General features: G+C 40.5%; 2 protein-coding genes across 2 annotated transcripts; both read right to left on the minus strand.

Annotated features, from left to right (window-relative positions):
* Window positions 1–30: 30 nt before the first annotated feature.
* On the minus strand, window positions 31–7737 carry kdelr2b (KDEL endoplasmic reticulum protein retention receptor 2b). The gene is made up of 5 exons (XM_076298237.1): window positions 7445–7737; window positions 5678–5778; window positions 4647–4805; window positions 2504–2756; window positions 31–1441 (listed from the first exon to the last, which is right to left on the minus strand). Exons 1-5 carry the CDS (start codon window positions 7533–7535, stop codon window positions 1407–1409), a joined length of 639 nt encoding a protein of 212 aa, XP_076154352.1. The 5' UTR covers window positions 7536–7737; the 3' UTR covers window positions 31–1406.
* A 4512-nt stretch (window positions 7738–12249) lies between these two features.
* On the minus strand, window positions 12250–16094 carry mettl9 (methyltransferase 9, His-X-His N1-histidine). The gene is made up of 6 exons (XM_076298238.1): window positions 15936–16094; window positions 15669–15830; window positions 15055–15245; window positions 14314–14523; window positions 13644–13828; window positions 12250–12864 (listed from the first exon to the last, which is right to left on the minus strand). Exons 1-6 carry the CDS (start codon window positions 15951–15953, stop codon window positions 12656–12658), a joined length of 975 nt encoding a protein of 324 aa, XP_076154353.1. The 5' UTR covers window positions 15954–16094; the 3' UTR covers window positions 12250–12655.
* Between the last annotated feature and the right edge of the window lie 284 nt (window positions 16095–16378).

Below are 16378 nucleotides of genomic sequence, written 5' to 3' on the forward strand. Positions count from 1 at the left end.
GGTTATATAGAGTAATTCAATGCCACCAAATCAGTGTTTCCCGTAAAATTTTTATTCAAGATGGTCACATGCAAAAGCTCAATTAAAAAAAAAAATTAAAAAAAGAAAGAAAATAGGAATGGTTGGGGTGTGAAAATAAAAAGATGAGAGGATTGTTGGAAGAATGTGCAACAATGCCCATAATAAATCAAACTTGTTAAAGTCAAGAAAGCAAAGCTTTCATGAGCTCATCAATATGCACATCGTGTTTACATTTTTCTGGGCATTGCTGTTTATTTCAGAGAAAATATGGCATTTCTATATTCAAATAAATTGAAGTTGGAAAAATAATTTCTTATATTACCATCATAATCTTAAATGTTACTGAATTCCATCAGCTTGTTTTACTGTTGGCAAAACTACTTTGAAATGAAAGACCCATCTAAAATGTATTGTTGATATGGGCCATTTTACTGATAAAGCATTGGGTGGTGTTAAAAAAAAGAATGAACAAAAACAATATTTGCCAGTTGCATGATCAAAGCCATTTACAGCAATGAAGATAAGGCAGTGTTTCAATACCTGTTTGACATCATGAAACTACATGGACCTGATGCAGAATTCAATGGTGCATGGTTAAACCACACTGTCGGATTTTGGGGTAGTGGTATTCACTTCTATGATGTAGCACAACATTAACAGAGAATGAATGGTCTGTTCATGATGAAGAAAAAAAAAAAAACAGGAGCATGGCACTTGAACCATCCATAACTGGCATTCTTTAGGGAAGGAATGTACAGGGGATGACAACGGTGTAATAAGAAAAACAGCCACTCAATAACCGCCATGGGTTATGGAAAGGGGGAGCATACAGTCCGACAGATATTTCCCGTATCACAGGAAACAATGCACATTTATTTTTTGATTGCAAATCCTCTTACAAACATAGTCAATGTTCACCATAAGAACAAGTCCCCTTGAGTATTGATGCCAATTTCAAGGCGTTTTAGAGTTTTTTGTTTGCTTTTTGTCGGTTTTAAACATTGATGTGTGTCAAATTGCGGAGAGAACACCTTTTATGTAGAAAAAACACTTTTGTTTTGTTTTTTTCCTTTATACAGAATAATAAAAAGGTTAAGGCAAGATGCGTAAAACTGGAATCCGAAGGCTTGCAAGGGACCAGGGGTGGGGGGGTGAGGGACAAAAGTGGAGTTGGTTGAAGCCACAGGATGGCCTCGGCTTTGTTCTGGAGCTGCTGATATGTTGGATCAGAAGACGACAGAAGAAAGAGTGGAGGATCCCTCGTTTTCTTGTTGTTGTTGCTGTTGCTGTTGTTCGAACTCCGTCTCAGGCATCTTACACTGGGCGCGGTGGCAGCGATGTCCTATGCCCACCTCGCGATTCTGCTGAGGTGTTGGGTTTGGCACTTACGCTGGCAGGCTCAGTTTCTTTCCTTTCAGTACTAAAAGAAGCACAAGAGAGGACGAGGCACATGTATTAAAAGGTTATGGCTGCAAAGCAAAACCTTTTTAGGTTAACAGGAAGCAAGCAGTCAAAGTCACTGTTGGAAGGACTTTTTCCACGTATTTACTATATTATACATACAATATTTCTATACTACTACCACTAGTAATGCACAGGCCGGCTTATGACCTAATCTTATGGTCTAACCACGATTATCTGGCAACATCCCTGCTGCTTAGCTCACTCTTGGATAAAAAAAAGAAGTTGTATGAGTTATTTCCACGCAGATTACTACACAGACATTTATACTAGCCTTTGGGCTAATTAAGTTTATTTTAATTAATCTATAGCATAGCCTAATATTGTACAGTCAAAATCATCCCGGTCTTCTTATTAATTTACGAATGCATTTTTTTTGTAAAACGAATGAGTGTTTTTGGTAGCCTACCTCTTGTTCAGGACAGGTTACACCATCAAAACTTATCTGATGGTCTGCAAGAACAGTAATATTGGCATGCTACTTTGTGCAAGTTCACTGTAGAGAGCTGAGGTACGAAATGTTAAGGCATGTGTTTGAGTATGCACACGCACGCCTATGTTTCAGTGTGCGAGTGCGAGAGAGAGAGAGAGAGAGAGAGAGAGAGAGAGAGAGAGAGTGAGAGAGAGAGAGAGAGAGAGAGTGAGAGAGAGAGAGAGAGAGAGGAATGATGTTTCCCATTGTAATTGCAGTTTAACATAGCCTAGCCTGATACAAGGCTACACTGACTGCATTGGATTGTCCCATGAATTAGGCTAAAAAGCATTTCTATTTATTTGTTAGCCTACATGAATGTCTTGTAAAATAAGGTAACATTATCATGGCTACATGATATTGATGCAAGCACATTTCTTATCATTAAAATTAGGAATTTGTGGGTCGAGTCTGGTTCGGGTTCGGGTCAATGCACATATTTTGTCGGGTCAGGCGCATCACTAACTACCCCACTTCCAAAACAATCAACATCATAAAGTACACAGCACTTAAATATTCCAAAAGAGGTCGAAACCACATGGAGCTCACCTTTCGTGACGTATAAGTAGAAGAAGTCGCAATAAAGGATGGTCTGCACAACGCCGGCAACGATGGCGATCATGTCAAAGAAGCCCTCGAAGTAGAAGCGCCAAATCCAATTCATGAGATAGAGGGCGCGGTAGAGGCCCAGGAAGAACAGGTAGTGGGTGGTAATGGTCTCTGCCTCACCCGTCTTGCTGATCATGAAGAGCTGGGGCAGGATAGCCACGGACTCCAGGTAGATGGAGAAGGTCCACAGGATCTGGAAGAGACAGAGGAGATTTAGACTAGTGATCGACCGATAAAGGGTTTCCACGGCTGTTCCAGAATCCTTTAACTTTCCATGCCGGCTTTAACGGTGTGTGCATCCCAACTGGATTTAGAGGTGTGAACACAAAAGCAAATATCTTTTGACAAATAAAAGCTGGGTCAATAGCATAAAGGGCTTGGCTTCCAGACTCATTTAACATTCATTCAGTATCTGAGATTGATACACTACTTTTATTCGTTCAGTTTCAAGTAACAACTCCAAGCTGTCCTTATGTTAACGCTGATTGATACAAGGCAAGGTTGTTTTTTCAACAATTTCGTGCAATAGCTTTTAGAGTGGAACTAGAGGGAGAGCTTCACTCTGTGAAACTTCCTATGGAACATTTTCTCCAAATCCTAGAGTCTAGATCAAAGTCATACATTTATCAGCAGAGGAAATATTATGCGGTTGAGAGCCTGCCAGAATCTGCTGATGTTTATTCTTTAAATAAGCCATGAAATAAGAACTCTCAATTAGGTTCAAATTGAGTGAGAGCTATCTGATGAATTCACCAAAAGCCAATTAAGCCTAGCCCTGAGCGAGAAGGAGTCTGAATGGAGACTCTTCATTGTAAGCCAAATTTAGACTTAATCCTTGTCTGGGAAACTAGCCCATTGTGCAATAATGTTATCCATTAGTTGTGAGGGCCTAGGAGTCGGATAAGCCTCTTGAGATGGTCTAATTACATCTGTGTGGTGTTCACCCCTAAACCAGGTGAAACACCAAGAAAAAAAAAACAAGAGACGCAATAATTTCCCTACAGGAAAAACTCTACTTCATGATAAAAAATTCTACATTTAAAAACATACTTATTATAAGCATAGATTCATGCCTACTCTAATCAAGATATCGACGTCACTGTTGACAAGATCCAGTATCCAAACCAATAAAAAAGAAGACAGGCTTTCATAGATTTACAATCTTGTTGCTCTATCAGAGTGTTTCAAGTAAAAATAACACTTCAGCAGTGAAACTGAAGTTTATACTTCAAGCCTGGGTCTGATAATGCAGATAGACTATTACAGAGACCTGCCTCTTGCCAACTGCTAGTGCATGCCAATGGTGGAGTTAAAGGCAGTAAGCAGGAGTAATTCACAGACAAGAGGAAGGTCGGTTAAGTAAATAACCAATATGAAATCAGGGTACCATGCAGTTCATATGCAAATAAAACATGGACAACAGCCAACAGGTACTAATATTAAATGCTCTCCATTGAGGCTGATACTAGTATTTGTAAACATCACTTGTCTCATATACTCTGTATTACACAGCCTAACAAAGGGAATCCTCTGAAGGTACATCTTCATAAAGAAGATGGGAAACTCTTACTGTGGTCTACATTCAGAACAATACAGTGTGCAAATGTGCATCAAAGGTAAGATGAATCATGCCATATCGTAGATGATAAGATTAAGCTTTTCACCGATTGACACCAATTAAAGTCTGAATGCCCACACAAACACACTATAACAGACTAACCCAGGAAGTTCATGCGGAGACGCCTTCAGTGTACTAACCCTAAAGTTAACTGGCAAAGACTGGCACAACGGATGGATGCTCAATATATGCAATGCTTTGTAACCCTGATATTCCTGGTATGTACTTTTACCACTATTATACCAATAGCCCTGGTCATTGAACTGGAAAAACAAGAGCAACTGCACACCTTCACACCGTTGAGACTTTTCAAGTGTAATATGATCAAACAAAACTGAACTTGACATTTTATTGTTCTGCATTGGAACTAGGAATTGTGTGAGCAAAATAACTGTGCCTTCACGTGTAGCTAGCTAAAGAAAAGAATAGCACAGTCTGTAATAGCTGGATAGAGCAGGCATTTACCTCCAGGGGAGCGAAGTCATGGTTCACCAGGAATGCCAGGCCACCAACGGGGACCACCAGGAACTCCACTCTGAAGGTGTCGTGGTTGCCATCATAGGTGGCTTTGAACTTGGAGTAGATGAGGTACACCGTGGCATACGCGCAGCCAATGTAGATGACCTGGGATAACGACACATATTGTACAGTCAATCAAAACACATATCCAGGCATCAATGTCTATGGAGGTACTATCTATGACAAAACACATGAATCTGTAATAATAATAACAATAAAAAAGGGCTAAGAGTTGCAGTACATAGCACACAGAATCCTTTAACTTTCCATGCCGGCTTTAACGGTGTGTGCATCCCAACTGGATTTAGAGGTGTGAACACAAAAGCAAATATCTTTTGACAAATAAAAGCTGGGTCAATAGCATAAAGGGCTTGGCTTCCAGACTCATTCAACTCACTCAGTATCTGAGATTGATACACTACTTTTATTCGTTCAGTTTCAAGTAACAACTCAAAAAGACACCTGGACCTCTCCATCAGATGGATACAAAGCTACTGGAGAAGATGTAGTGTAATAAACACAACAATGAAATCAGGGGGAGCAACCAGCAATTCATAATAGGAATTCCATTTTGCCAGGTCTGTTAAAGCGTACTCACACTATGTCATCCCTACGGTAACCGAGTACGTTTGACCCCCAAAGTCCAATTCGTTTGATCAGTATGATCGCTCGTTACCGTACCCGGGCACGGTACGCTAATCCGTGCCCCGGTCCTTTTGAGGAGGTGGACTCAGGCACGGCATGGTTGGGCTTCTGATCGCGCCTGTGCAAAGATTCTAGAACACAGCAGCTCAACCGTGCCTGGGTACAGTTTTGATAGTATGCAGTGTGAGTGCGGACCAAGAACGGGAGAGAACCATAATCCGGCACGGTACAAGTGAACCGTGCCCAGTGAGTACGCCCTTATTGAAACCAACTGAGGGGAAGTTTTGATCATAAGGAAACCTTTGCTGGAGAGCTGGGCCTGTGTCGCTCACCTTCATGCTGGTGTTGTAGAGGGAGATGAAGGAGGTGAGCAGGTCTAGGTAGCGAGTGGTGAACACCAGTGCGAACAAGACCTGGCTTTTCCCGGAGATACCTGAAAGATAGGGATGTTAGCTGTAGGTGGACTAAAAAACAAAGTCAACAAAAAACTGTCACAGTGCTATCACAACACTTACTCATCTTTAACACCTCAGATGTAATCAAATCCAGAGGGCCTTGTGCTTGACAGTGGTAAGAAATGTGTGTAACCAACAGCCACCTAGATTACCCCGCTGCAGAGGAATGCTTGTATTACAGCTTGCTGTGCATCAGTCAAAACCTAGCTTCAACCTCTGGTGTCCTAATAAGACCACAAAGCAAGGCAAAGAGCAAAACTTGCATACGTGTAGCTACTGTGAGCTGTGATGTCCCAGGAATACCATTTGCACCCAGGGCTTGTTCTACAGTTTGACTTGGTAAGGTAGGGGAGGGCTCAAAACGTGTCCTAATACAGGCTATGCCCTTTAGAAAATCGCAGGTGTCAAACTAAAGTTACTCTCTCTGCAATTCAAAAGAAAGAAAGACATTTTTTTTAAAACCCTTGGTCTGGGATGTATACATCAGAGATCAAGCGTACATCACTCATTCTACCATGCTCACGTTACACATGGGTAAGATACTTTGCATTTGCCATGAACAATGATAACAGAGGAACAGCATCACATCGACCCCGAAGTGTGTTATCATCCTGGAGACCGACGTGGTTGCTCAAAGTGCATGACTATACGTTAAGGAGTTCAAAAGGTAAAGCGAGACTTAACAATCGGAATTTAAACAAAACCAATTGGATGGCGTTGCAAAGCTCAACAACACTATTTAACATAGTAACATGCATTCCATTACTTTACTTCCTTGCAAAAGTTTAATATCCGCCTTCTCCTACAGGGCTGCCACGTCAGAGGTCAGACTGGAGAAGCAATCTTAGAATCTAATAGCTTATGAATGAATTAAAATAAAAGGTCCGAAAGTTTTACCGTTTATTTTGCCTAAAAGACACACGAAACAACCAAAACAGTTTTACTTGCACGATTTTCACTTAATTAATGAAACTCAATTCAATCATAAGTCTGGGATATGGACCAACATTACTGCGAACTTCAGCTACCGTTAACTAGTGAAGGGAAGCTCGTTAGAGGGCAAGTTATGAAGGCACAGTGTGTGTAACTACACTGGAACATGTTGGCAACCCTGTTTTCAAAAAATCCCATGGCCTTATACCGTGAGGTGGCCTAATATAACAAGACTGAAATCCATTATGCTAAGATAGCTAACGTTAGCTAGCAAGAGGGTAACGTTAACTTATGTTATGATGGGCTGTGTATGGTGGGGTTCTCTCCTTTTGTGCATTTAAGAGGATCATCATTTTAGCACTTAACAGACCACACCTGAAAGTCCATCCAAATAGATACTCAAAATATATCCTAGCCAGGTAAATTGACCTATGACAATATATTCTGACAACTAAATGAGAGGCTAACACTAGCCAGTTAGCAATAGAACACTGGTTATTAGTCAGCTGAGTGCAAGGCCTCGCTGGCACAGCGGATTCTTCAGCTAGCTTAACATTAGCCAATCAGCTAACATGTCACCGACTATGAAAGCTTAATGCAAGTTCTGCGATGTAACATTAAGGTGGTTTGTGTGCACTTGCATGACAAGTCATAATATATTCAAGGTTAATGCTTAATTTAGGAGATTATAGATACAGCTCACTGACTTACCGGCACATGATCTGGTTTTCCATATTTTAAGCAGTAGGATGATGATAGCTGCTAAATGGGAGAGATCCCCGGTGAGTCTGAAAATGTTCATTTTGCTGCAAAACAGTCGTGGGTCTTATCTCAGTAAACGAGACAAGATGTGTCTACACTACAGCTGTCAGACTAAACTTGTTGATAAAGTCAGACAGTAAGTGATGTGCTTGTCCGACAGCTTTATCGGTACTATTCTACGCCCGGGTGAAAAATGGCGAGTACTGCGCGACGTGGCCCGGGGACGTGGCCAACGATACGCCCGCCCAATGCAAACTGGGAATGGGGTTGGCGCTTGCAGACCGAAGGGTCGTGCAGACACGCCTGCAAATGAGTGTCGGAGATTTTCTAGAGTTTTCACTGAAGGGCTTTTTCCTCCTTGATAGAAGCATGGGTAGAAGGGATACTATGTAACCTATTTATAAACAGCCTAAATAAGCTACATTTTTATGTGGACCGCCTGCAAGGATGCTGCTAGAAATGCAGGGACCTGTAAACCCCCAATATATAAGTTCAATAACATAACATCAACCACAATAATAATAATGTTGGTTCTGTTTATGGCGTCCCCAGACTGCCTCCACTCTCAGTGCATTCTAAAATTGTTCATATCTAATCGTTCATATCATATTTTCATATCTAATTGTTCATATCATAATCGTTCTAAAATTGCTCCCAGTTTCCACAAAGAATAAAACAAACATTTCACAGCATGAAATTATTTTTTTATTATTATTAGTTTTTTTGTTGTTTTTTTTAATTGAATGGTGTTAACCCGGCTTAGTGGACTCAACTTGCCCATAAATGTACAGGACAAAACTTTTGGAATTGGGAATGAAAATAAAATCCTATTCAATAGGCAACAGCAAAACTGGAAGAGTCTTCCCATTGGTCCTTGCATATTTGTATTGATTTTCTTTTGTTCAGCCAGAGACGGTTGATAAAGCGAGACGATTCACAGAAGGGTTCTTCCTGTTCCCTTATGACGTAGGGTTTACTAGCGCCACGCCTTTTTAGGAGACTAGCGAGAGATTCTTTACACTGTGGCCCTATGGAAGAAATCATTTTTTTCTCGGATTATGCCCCAGCCCCTAATTATACAGTTCGAGATTGGACATTTTAATGCATTTTCTGTAATTCACATGTGTTCCTTACATTCTGACACCGACATGGCGTTTTTCAAATGAACAGTTAAGGAGAAAAACGACTTTGTTTGCCACTTGTCTGTCTGTTTCTGTAACCCACTGGCACGCGATCTACTAAGTAGCCGAAGGTTCTCTGGAATAAGTTACCGTTGCTTACCACTTCGATGTTGATCGCTCAATCGCGAAAATGCCTAAACTTTGGGTGCATAAACAGACACCTTTCTGTCTTCTCCCTCCCTAAGGACGCAGACATGTACGTACTGTCATATCAGCATCGTTTTTGATGTCTGGATTGCGTTCAAATAGGCTGTATAGCAGACGGCCATACACATAAACTAGGGCAGTGGTTTCTCAACCTTTTTTCAGTGATGTACCCCCTGTGAAATATTTTTTCAGCCAAGTAGCCTACCCCTTAACCAGCGCAAAGCATTTTTAGTTGAGAAAAAAAAGACGTATAACAGAGCACTGTGCCATCAGTGTCTAATTTATTAAACGTTGGAACTGATAAACACATACAAAATTCAAACATTTGACATTTTAATAATCCATGACTAAATTTATTGCAAATGATTGTAGGCTATATTTTGCAAATTATTTGTATATTTTAAAATCTCACGTACCCCCATTTGAGAACCACTGTAATAGTATTGCATATTATTGTTTAACGAGTAGGTCATATCACATAATAATCTGGACAGCCAGGGGTGCGTTTCCAAAACCATAGTTTGCATTGTAACCAACAAAGTAGCTGACTTAGTTAGAAACTATGGTTATGGGAAACGCGCCCCTGGTTAACAAGTTGCTAACTAGCACACCTAACCAGACGTCTGCTTTCTCAATTAGCCTTACCTCTGATGTTTGATAAAGTAGCGCCAATCGATGTATCCCACAGCGCCGCCACACGGTCATATCTTTAGGCCTACTACCCACGCAAATTACAATGGAAATACAATAGGCCTACACCACTTATTTTTTCATTGACATAAGGCTAAAAATATGATGAACACTGGCATTTCTCTTTCAGATACCATATTATTGAACTAGTAGAAGAGGTAGCTTGTTAATATAAGGAGTGCCGACTTGTCCATCCGATCCAAACAAGTAAACCTGAGGAAAGGAGGGTATGGAGTGTGTGAGGCTAACTTTGAATGATATGGTTTTATTTGAAATTCACATTTTCAACAAATCCCACAATTTAACACCTGCATACATAGCCACATTCTGCGGTCTACCCACAAGAAAAAGAATAGCACAATGTTGATAATGTATTTTACAGCAAAAAAGAAAGCGTCTTACAGACGATGCTGTTCCCACAATAATCAACTGCCCTAAACCCCCTCCATCAACTGCCAGTAGATGTGTCCTGCACTGAGTGGTAGTTAAGCATTTACAAAACTAAATACTGTTCTTGTCTTTGAATTAACTAACATCCTGAATGGATTAGTGTGAGTGCAGGAAAGCAGGATCTCTTCGTTTGGTTGGATGAAGGTTGAAGTCATATGGCCAGCATTTACAGCACCTAAAACAGAGACAACACCACGCAAAGTAAAAAAAACCCCATCATGAATTACAATTATGTTCTTATGTTCTTGAAATTAAGTTACTACATCTGCACATTTCTTTGCTTAATATGATCCTTCCTACTATAAATGCTGTGATAACACAATAGGACTGAAGACTATGATATAGCTGGAGAGGCTGCCAAGTTAGGCAAATACTACGACTGACTTCTTTGAGGCCATGAACAGGCTTTTTGATGTCTTAAATTCACGGTATAAATGTCCATTCAAATCCTCCAGTTTTAGCATCAGTCCAATTGTGATAACAGCACTTGATTACAAACACAAACACTTACTTCTCAGGCGCATCTCTGACCCCAATCCATGGCGTCGTCCTATAGGACCACAAAGCAGACAACAGATCCACCATCTTACGGAGAGCCTTCAGTGGATTGAGTCTTGGACCTTCAGGTTGCTAGAGAACAATACATATAGTGCAGCAATCATTCTCAGTGTGTTAACTAATGTTGAATAATAGATCTTTTTTTCCATACAGAGGGAAGTTTAAATGTAGTTACAGAGTTTCATAGTGACAGACTGTTGGTCGAAACATGTTGGCCAATGCAGCCAAAAAGGCTTTTCCGTGGAGTGCCTTTTGTAGAATTAGTTTCAACTTTATTTTGGTTGTCTTCAGGTCTGATTGTTAGTAGCCTATATGAAATTATATTTGACATGTTTAACTTTAAAAGTCTGTAACTTGTATAGGGCAATTCCACGCAAAACTGTCACATCCATAATGCCAACTAAATACCATGGCATTGTGTTGGTGTTATGGATGTTACAGTTTTGCGTGGAATTGCCCTATACATTTAAATGGCCACAAGAGCGGACAGTTACAGAACACAGTCTATGTACATAGCATTGACTTATCCTCTGAATAACACAGGTTCAAGTTAATTCCTCCCTGTCATCGCGGGTTCATCCTCACCATCCATAGCGTCCTTCTGCTCGTCCAACAACTGGGGAGAGAATTAGCAAACATGACGTTCATTTTAGTGCTGCTTGATAAGGGTCTGTGCAAGGCCATCCGAGAAAAACTACTCAGAACTGATGTAACGTTATTCAACACAATCGTTGAGCGCCACCCTGACTACACATTTGCCATCAGAGACAAACTTAATACAAAAATATGTAATGTGCAGGATCGGGGCAGAGATCAGTAGAGAAAATCGTCGCGTCATCAAGGACAGACAGAGAATATGGCGTAAAACTAAATGTTTCACTATGCTAGGCTGATAATAAAATTCAGTGCACCAACAACTGTGTAGCTACATACCGGTAACAGTTACTGCTACTCATTTTTTACTAGCAGCTAAACACATTTCAAAACGGCTAAATCAATGTTGCTTGCAGTAGATCTGATCCACAAGCTATACGTTAGTGATGCCGATTTAGGTAGAGCAAATATCAGGTTCGTAAATTATCTTTGTAGCCTAACTACCAAATTAATCTGGTAGCTAGTGCCTCAGCTAGCTCTGCTATCGGTATCAGATGGTTAGTGCTAGCTAACGTCAACTAACGTTACTCCTCAATGAGCTAAAGTTCATGACGGCGACACGAGATAATAATAATGTTATTACCTAAACTCTGCAGACATTTTACTACATAGATAACTCGTTACACAGACACAGACTAATCACAAATACCTTGCCACATTTCAAACTGCCACTTACCTCGAAATCATACCGCATCTTGCCACGACGATGTACCAAATTCAGTCACCCAGGCCAGCTCCAGTTGGTCACAGCAGCAAGAGAGAGGCGCGAAAATGAAAGATCTTTGACGTTTTCATCAACGAGGTAGCGTCAGCGCATTCTGACCACGCCTTTTTAGGAGGCAGGAACTGTGTACAATTCCATTCCATTGTAGAAGCCTGTGCTGCTTTATCTTTGTATATTAAGGATCTTTGGTTCAGCCTTCAGCAGGGGAGTTTTGAATATTCTAACAGAAGATTCTGTTCCGCAACAATGTAAGGTTCTAAAATTCCATGTTGAATTCTTTCCAACATTCCTGTCACACCGGTGTGACGGTACCGGCTTAAGGGTTGATGTTCTTCAACAAGATGACAGTATCAAAGTAAAAAGTGTTATATTTGCTATCCAAAAGAACAACTCAATTCAAAGGCACTACTTAAAGACGGTGATTTGAACAGGAAACAATGCTTAAGATTGACCTAAGGACAGGTGATCCATTTTCAATACAAGAAAACCAGTGTTATTGAATACAGAACTTATTCATGGAACATAGAAAAAGCCTCTGTATATCATAGAGACTACTTTATGAATACAAACATTAAATCACAGGACAATGTTTTGATCTGTTTAACCAAATCACTTCAGAGAGATTTGTTCACAGCATAAGTCTGTTGCTAAAAGCAACCCACACAAAAATGAAACCAGCGTTGTTTAGACTTGCAGGAGCACCACATGAATTAACTTCCCAGCGTGTGACTGACTGAATTAAGGGCAAGTTCAACTTCATTCCTGAGCCTTCAACACAAATACCGCATCATCCAACACGTAGTAGTCCTTATACATATCTCCTTCGCAAAGATATGGCAACCGAGTCACAGCTTCGACTTCCAACCCAACCTTGGAGAAGACTTCAATGGATAGGTTGGTCACTTGTTCCTCCCAGCTCTTTCCTTTGATTTTCAAATGCTGTTTTGGGCGTTCCCATCTCCCCCCTGTCGAGATCATAAGATGCTATTAATATTATTGGTACTGCTAGATGTCTGATTATGCCTCCCATTTGTACCAAGAGAATGCAGGGTGCTATAGTAAATGGACCTTCCACCCAAGACAAATTCTGAATACTTCATTGTATATGCTTTAAAACGTCAGCGTGGGCCAGCAGACTATAAGACTAATTTTAAACAAATTTTTAGATAATTTGTTGTGGATTTTACATTGATATTCTATGGCCGGGACATATTTGTTGGTACCCCTAAAAAGATGACAGATTATTGGATCATAGTGCTATTTAAAACTGTTCTACCTCAATTAGTATTACACATGTATTTGATGTTGTTTTTAGTCATGTAGCCTATTTTAATGGAGAAAACCAGTCACTGCAGTTTGGTATCATTTTGTGCACCTAAATGAACATCGACTAGACAAAAAGCCAAAGAAAACTTTCAAGGTGAACTCCAAGGTCAAGGTACATCAGTGTTTGATCACACCATCAGTTAGTCTTTGGACAACAGTGGGCTCCTTGGGGGACTCCACTGTTCAAATAAAAACATTAAAAAGCCAGACTGGAACTGGCTATCATCAAGACAATCCTTCTAAGAAAAATGTACTGATAAGAAGAAACTGGAGCAATGTCATTTTTAATTGAGGGATTCTCTTTTTTCATGGCAGGATACCAACAATTTCAGCAATGAAAATAAAAGAAGTTAACACTTAATAAATATATTTTTAAGGACAAAAATCACTGGTCATCTCAATATTTTGTTCCACTCACCTATTTCTATATAGGGCTGGAAGGGGACTACAGCAGCCACGATGACCCTGCCTGACCCCGGCACAAGAGCTTTCTTCATGTCTCTCAGCAGGTCCAGAGGTTGTTCACAACGGTCCAGCAGGTTAAGACAACTGATGACATCATACTGGAAGCCTGTGTTCTGCCACTCTTCAATTTCTAACAATCTGATGAGAGAGAGGGAGTAAGACAGAGAGAGAGAGAGAGAGAGAGAGCAATAAACCACAAATATCCCTAGAGAGCAATAGTTATTAGACTGTTTGACTGAGGTGCATTCCTTTTAATATCACTCGACTTCATTAATAACATTAATAACTCATGTTATTTAATTGTGTATTTCAGGCAATATCAATACAATTGCAGTTTTGATTGAGTAAAGATAAATCAAATAGCAGTAACCCAATTACAGTTGCACTGACATTACCTGGAAAACAAAATGTAAAAATGATTTATGAAAATTGAAAAATTGAAATGGAGAATATAGTATTTTGGAATCAAACTCTTCATATAAATTCAACATCCCACTAGACACAATGGTAAATGCTTCTGCTCCACTTGAGGAACCAGCAGAACTATACCCACAACAGACTGACATCAAAGAATGCAAGGCATTTATAAAGCTCTGATAAGTAAATATATACACTGCACCTACTTGTAGTTTTTTTTCTGGAGCTGCCATCTCATCGGGATGGAAACCTCCGTGGCATAGATCTCTCTGAAATGTGAGCCCATGACATCGGTGACTCCCCCGTCTCCTGCCCCCAGATCCAGCAGCCTGTCTGCCTTCCAGTCTGGGCGGATGCCGAGCAAGCGGCGAAACTGATCCCCTGAGAAGACAAACATGGAGCCTCGGCCAAGAAACCTACCAAATCGAGGGTAAGCAAAGGGCAACAAAGGATTAGACAGAGATGCCTTTTTGACTGAAACAATAGATTATTGCATGCATGACCATGCTATGGCTGTTACTGTAGAGTAGACTGAACAAAAAGAAAGGACCACATACTAAACATGTGGATGGTTTAACAAAGATCCACATGTGCACCATTATTTATTCATCATATCCATTTGATTTCATTCATTCATTCATTGGCCAAACACTGTCCCCCAAAATGATACCCAATGATGATGTCAAATTAGGATTCTACTTCCTGATAATAGTTAATAAGAAAATATTGAGATTGAAAGAAGAAAACCAATAGCATGTGTTTGAGTAAATTAAAACACACCCCTTACAAAAACAACTTCAAGTTTAAAAACTACGATTTGTGGGGAATTATTTACAGTTCATATGCATTTTGGACAGGAAAACAATATCATGCTGCATTGTACTTCATTCTCCCATAATTGCAGCTATTTTTTGTAAAGGGGTGTGCAGCTGACAACCCATTCTCACCCGTTGATGGAGGTCCGAGACATGATGGGACTGAAAACGGTTGAAAAGAAGGAGTGATAGAGCTGAGTGAACAGCCAGCCAGACTTCTCCTCGCTAATTTTTAGAAAGGTCCGAGTGTCTGCGTCCAAGTCACTCTGCACGAACAATGGTCTTACCGATTCCCCCAGTAGATCCGGACAGCAACGGTACCACTGTAGAAATTGACACATTCAGAGCACTCCGCATACTCAACCAAAGATTCCTTAGTTTAGAAACATAATAATTTAACCGTCTGGCTGAACCTTTCCATAATTCAGAATAACTAACAGTAACTTTAAACGACTGTGTAACTTTACATTATATTCGGCACGGCAAAACAAAGCAATGCTGCAGTTGTCACAGTTTTTATTTTGTAGGCTACAGTCGAACATATTATGCAAACCGAAGTGTTTCGGAGACATCTGTCAAATACATATGTAGAGTGACTTCGCTCGGGCAAACATCACACCTGTCCCGTCTCGCTCAATTTCCCTAGAACTTCCTTGAAACCTTGTAACTTCACATATAGCTGGCTCAGACAGTTCGTCTTTACAGCAATAGATGGCCTCGTTGAGACAGTTAAACATAAAGCTTACCTCTTGATTTTCAGCACTATATTCGCTCTCCGACACCATTTTGGCGAAAAGTGATCGAGCGAAAGGATTGCGGACGTATTTCCCTGTCCACATTCTTCTCGTAGCAACCAGGAACGAGATGTAAAACACCACCCACGCACAGAAAAGCAATGTACTCCTCATCTGTGGATGACACATAGTCGGGACTAACGTTGCTCGCCTCTCCTCTCTGCTGAGTGAGATTTAAAAGAACACCTTCATAGAAAAGCAAGAAAGACTCAAACAAACCTGAGGGTGTGGTGACATTTTGGACGAAACATGATACTAGAGTACGGTGATCCCTTTACGCAAATAGGCCTACTTTAAAAGCACACACAAATTCAAAAGCATTGTTATAACACTGTAAGCTAATGTTTGCCTTGGGTCCTCACATGACTGTTCCTTGAGTAAGGCTGTGAATAGCAATGTAGCCTACAAACTGTGTGCCGCCGCCACGTGGTCTGGAGTGTGATGGTGGCAGATATTATTGGATAGAATAGAATAAGTTTTATTGTCATGTCAAACACGAAAATGGTCTTCGGTCTCTCCAGTAAAGTATACAGTAGCCTACATGCGATACAAAGTATCCCCCCCCACACACAAATACACAGGGTGCTCCAGTCCCTCCACCTTCCAAATGCTTCTACCCCAGATCTCTCCCCACCCTTTCTGCCTCCTCATTCTTCTCTCAG

Source organism: Alosa pseudoharengus, unplaced genomic scaffold, assembly GCF_046254945.1.
Source record: "Alosa pseudoharengus isolate Yale_2024_CS ecotype anadromous, Long Island Sound unplaced genomic scaffold, YU_APseudo_1.1 YU_APseudo_1.1_scf_21, whole genome shotgun sequence".
NCBI lineage: Eukaryota > Metazoa > Chordata > Actinopteri > Clupeiformes > Clupeidae > Alosa > Alosa pseudoharengus.

Coding starts and splice junctions, on each gene's coding strand:
- kdelr2b (XM_076298237.1), bottom strand. CDS start 7,535: ATGAACATTTTCAGACTCACCGGGGATCTCTCCCATTTAGCAGCTATC. Junction 5,779..7,444: donor GAAAACCAGATCATGTGCCG/GTAAGTCAGTGA, acceptor CCTATCTTTCAG/GTATCTCCGGGAAAAGCCAG. Junction 4,806..5,677: donor TCTACAACACCAGCATGAAG/GTGAGCGACACA, acceptor TCGTTATCCCAG/GTCATCTACATTGGCTGCGC.
- mettl9 (XM_076298238.1), bottom strand. Junction 15,246..15,668: donor ATAGTGCTGAAAATCAAGAG/GTAAGCTTTATG, acceptor CAATTTCTACAG/TGGTACCGTTGCTGTCCGGA. Junction 12,865..13,643: donor CCAGCCCTATATAGAAATAG/GTGAGTGGAACA, acceptor TGATCTCGACAG/GGGGGAGATGGGAACGCCCA.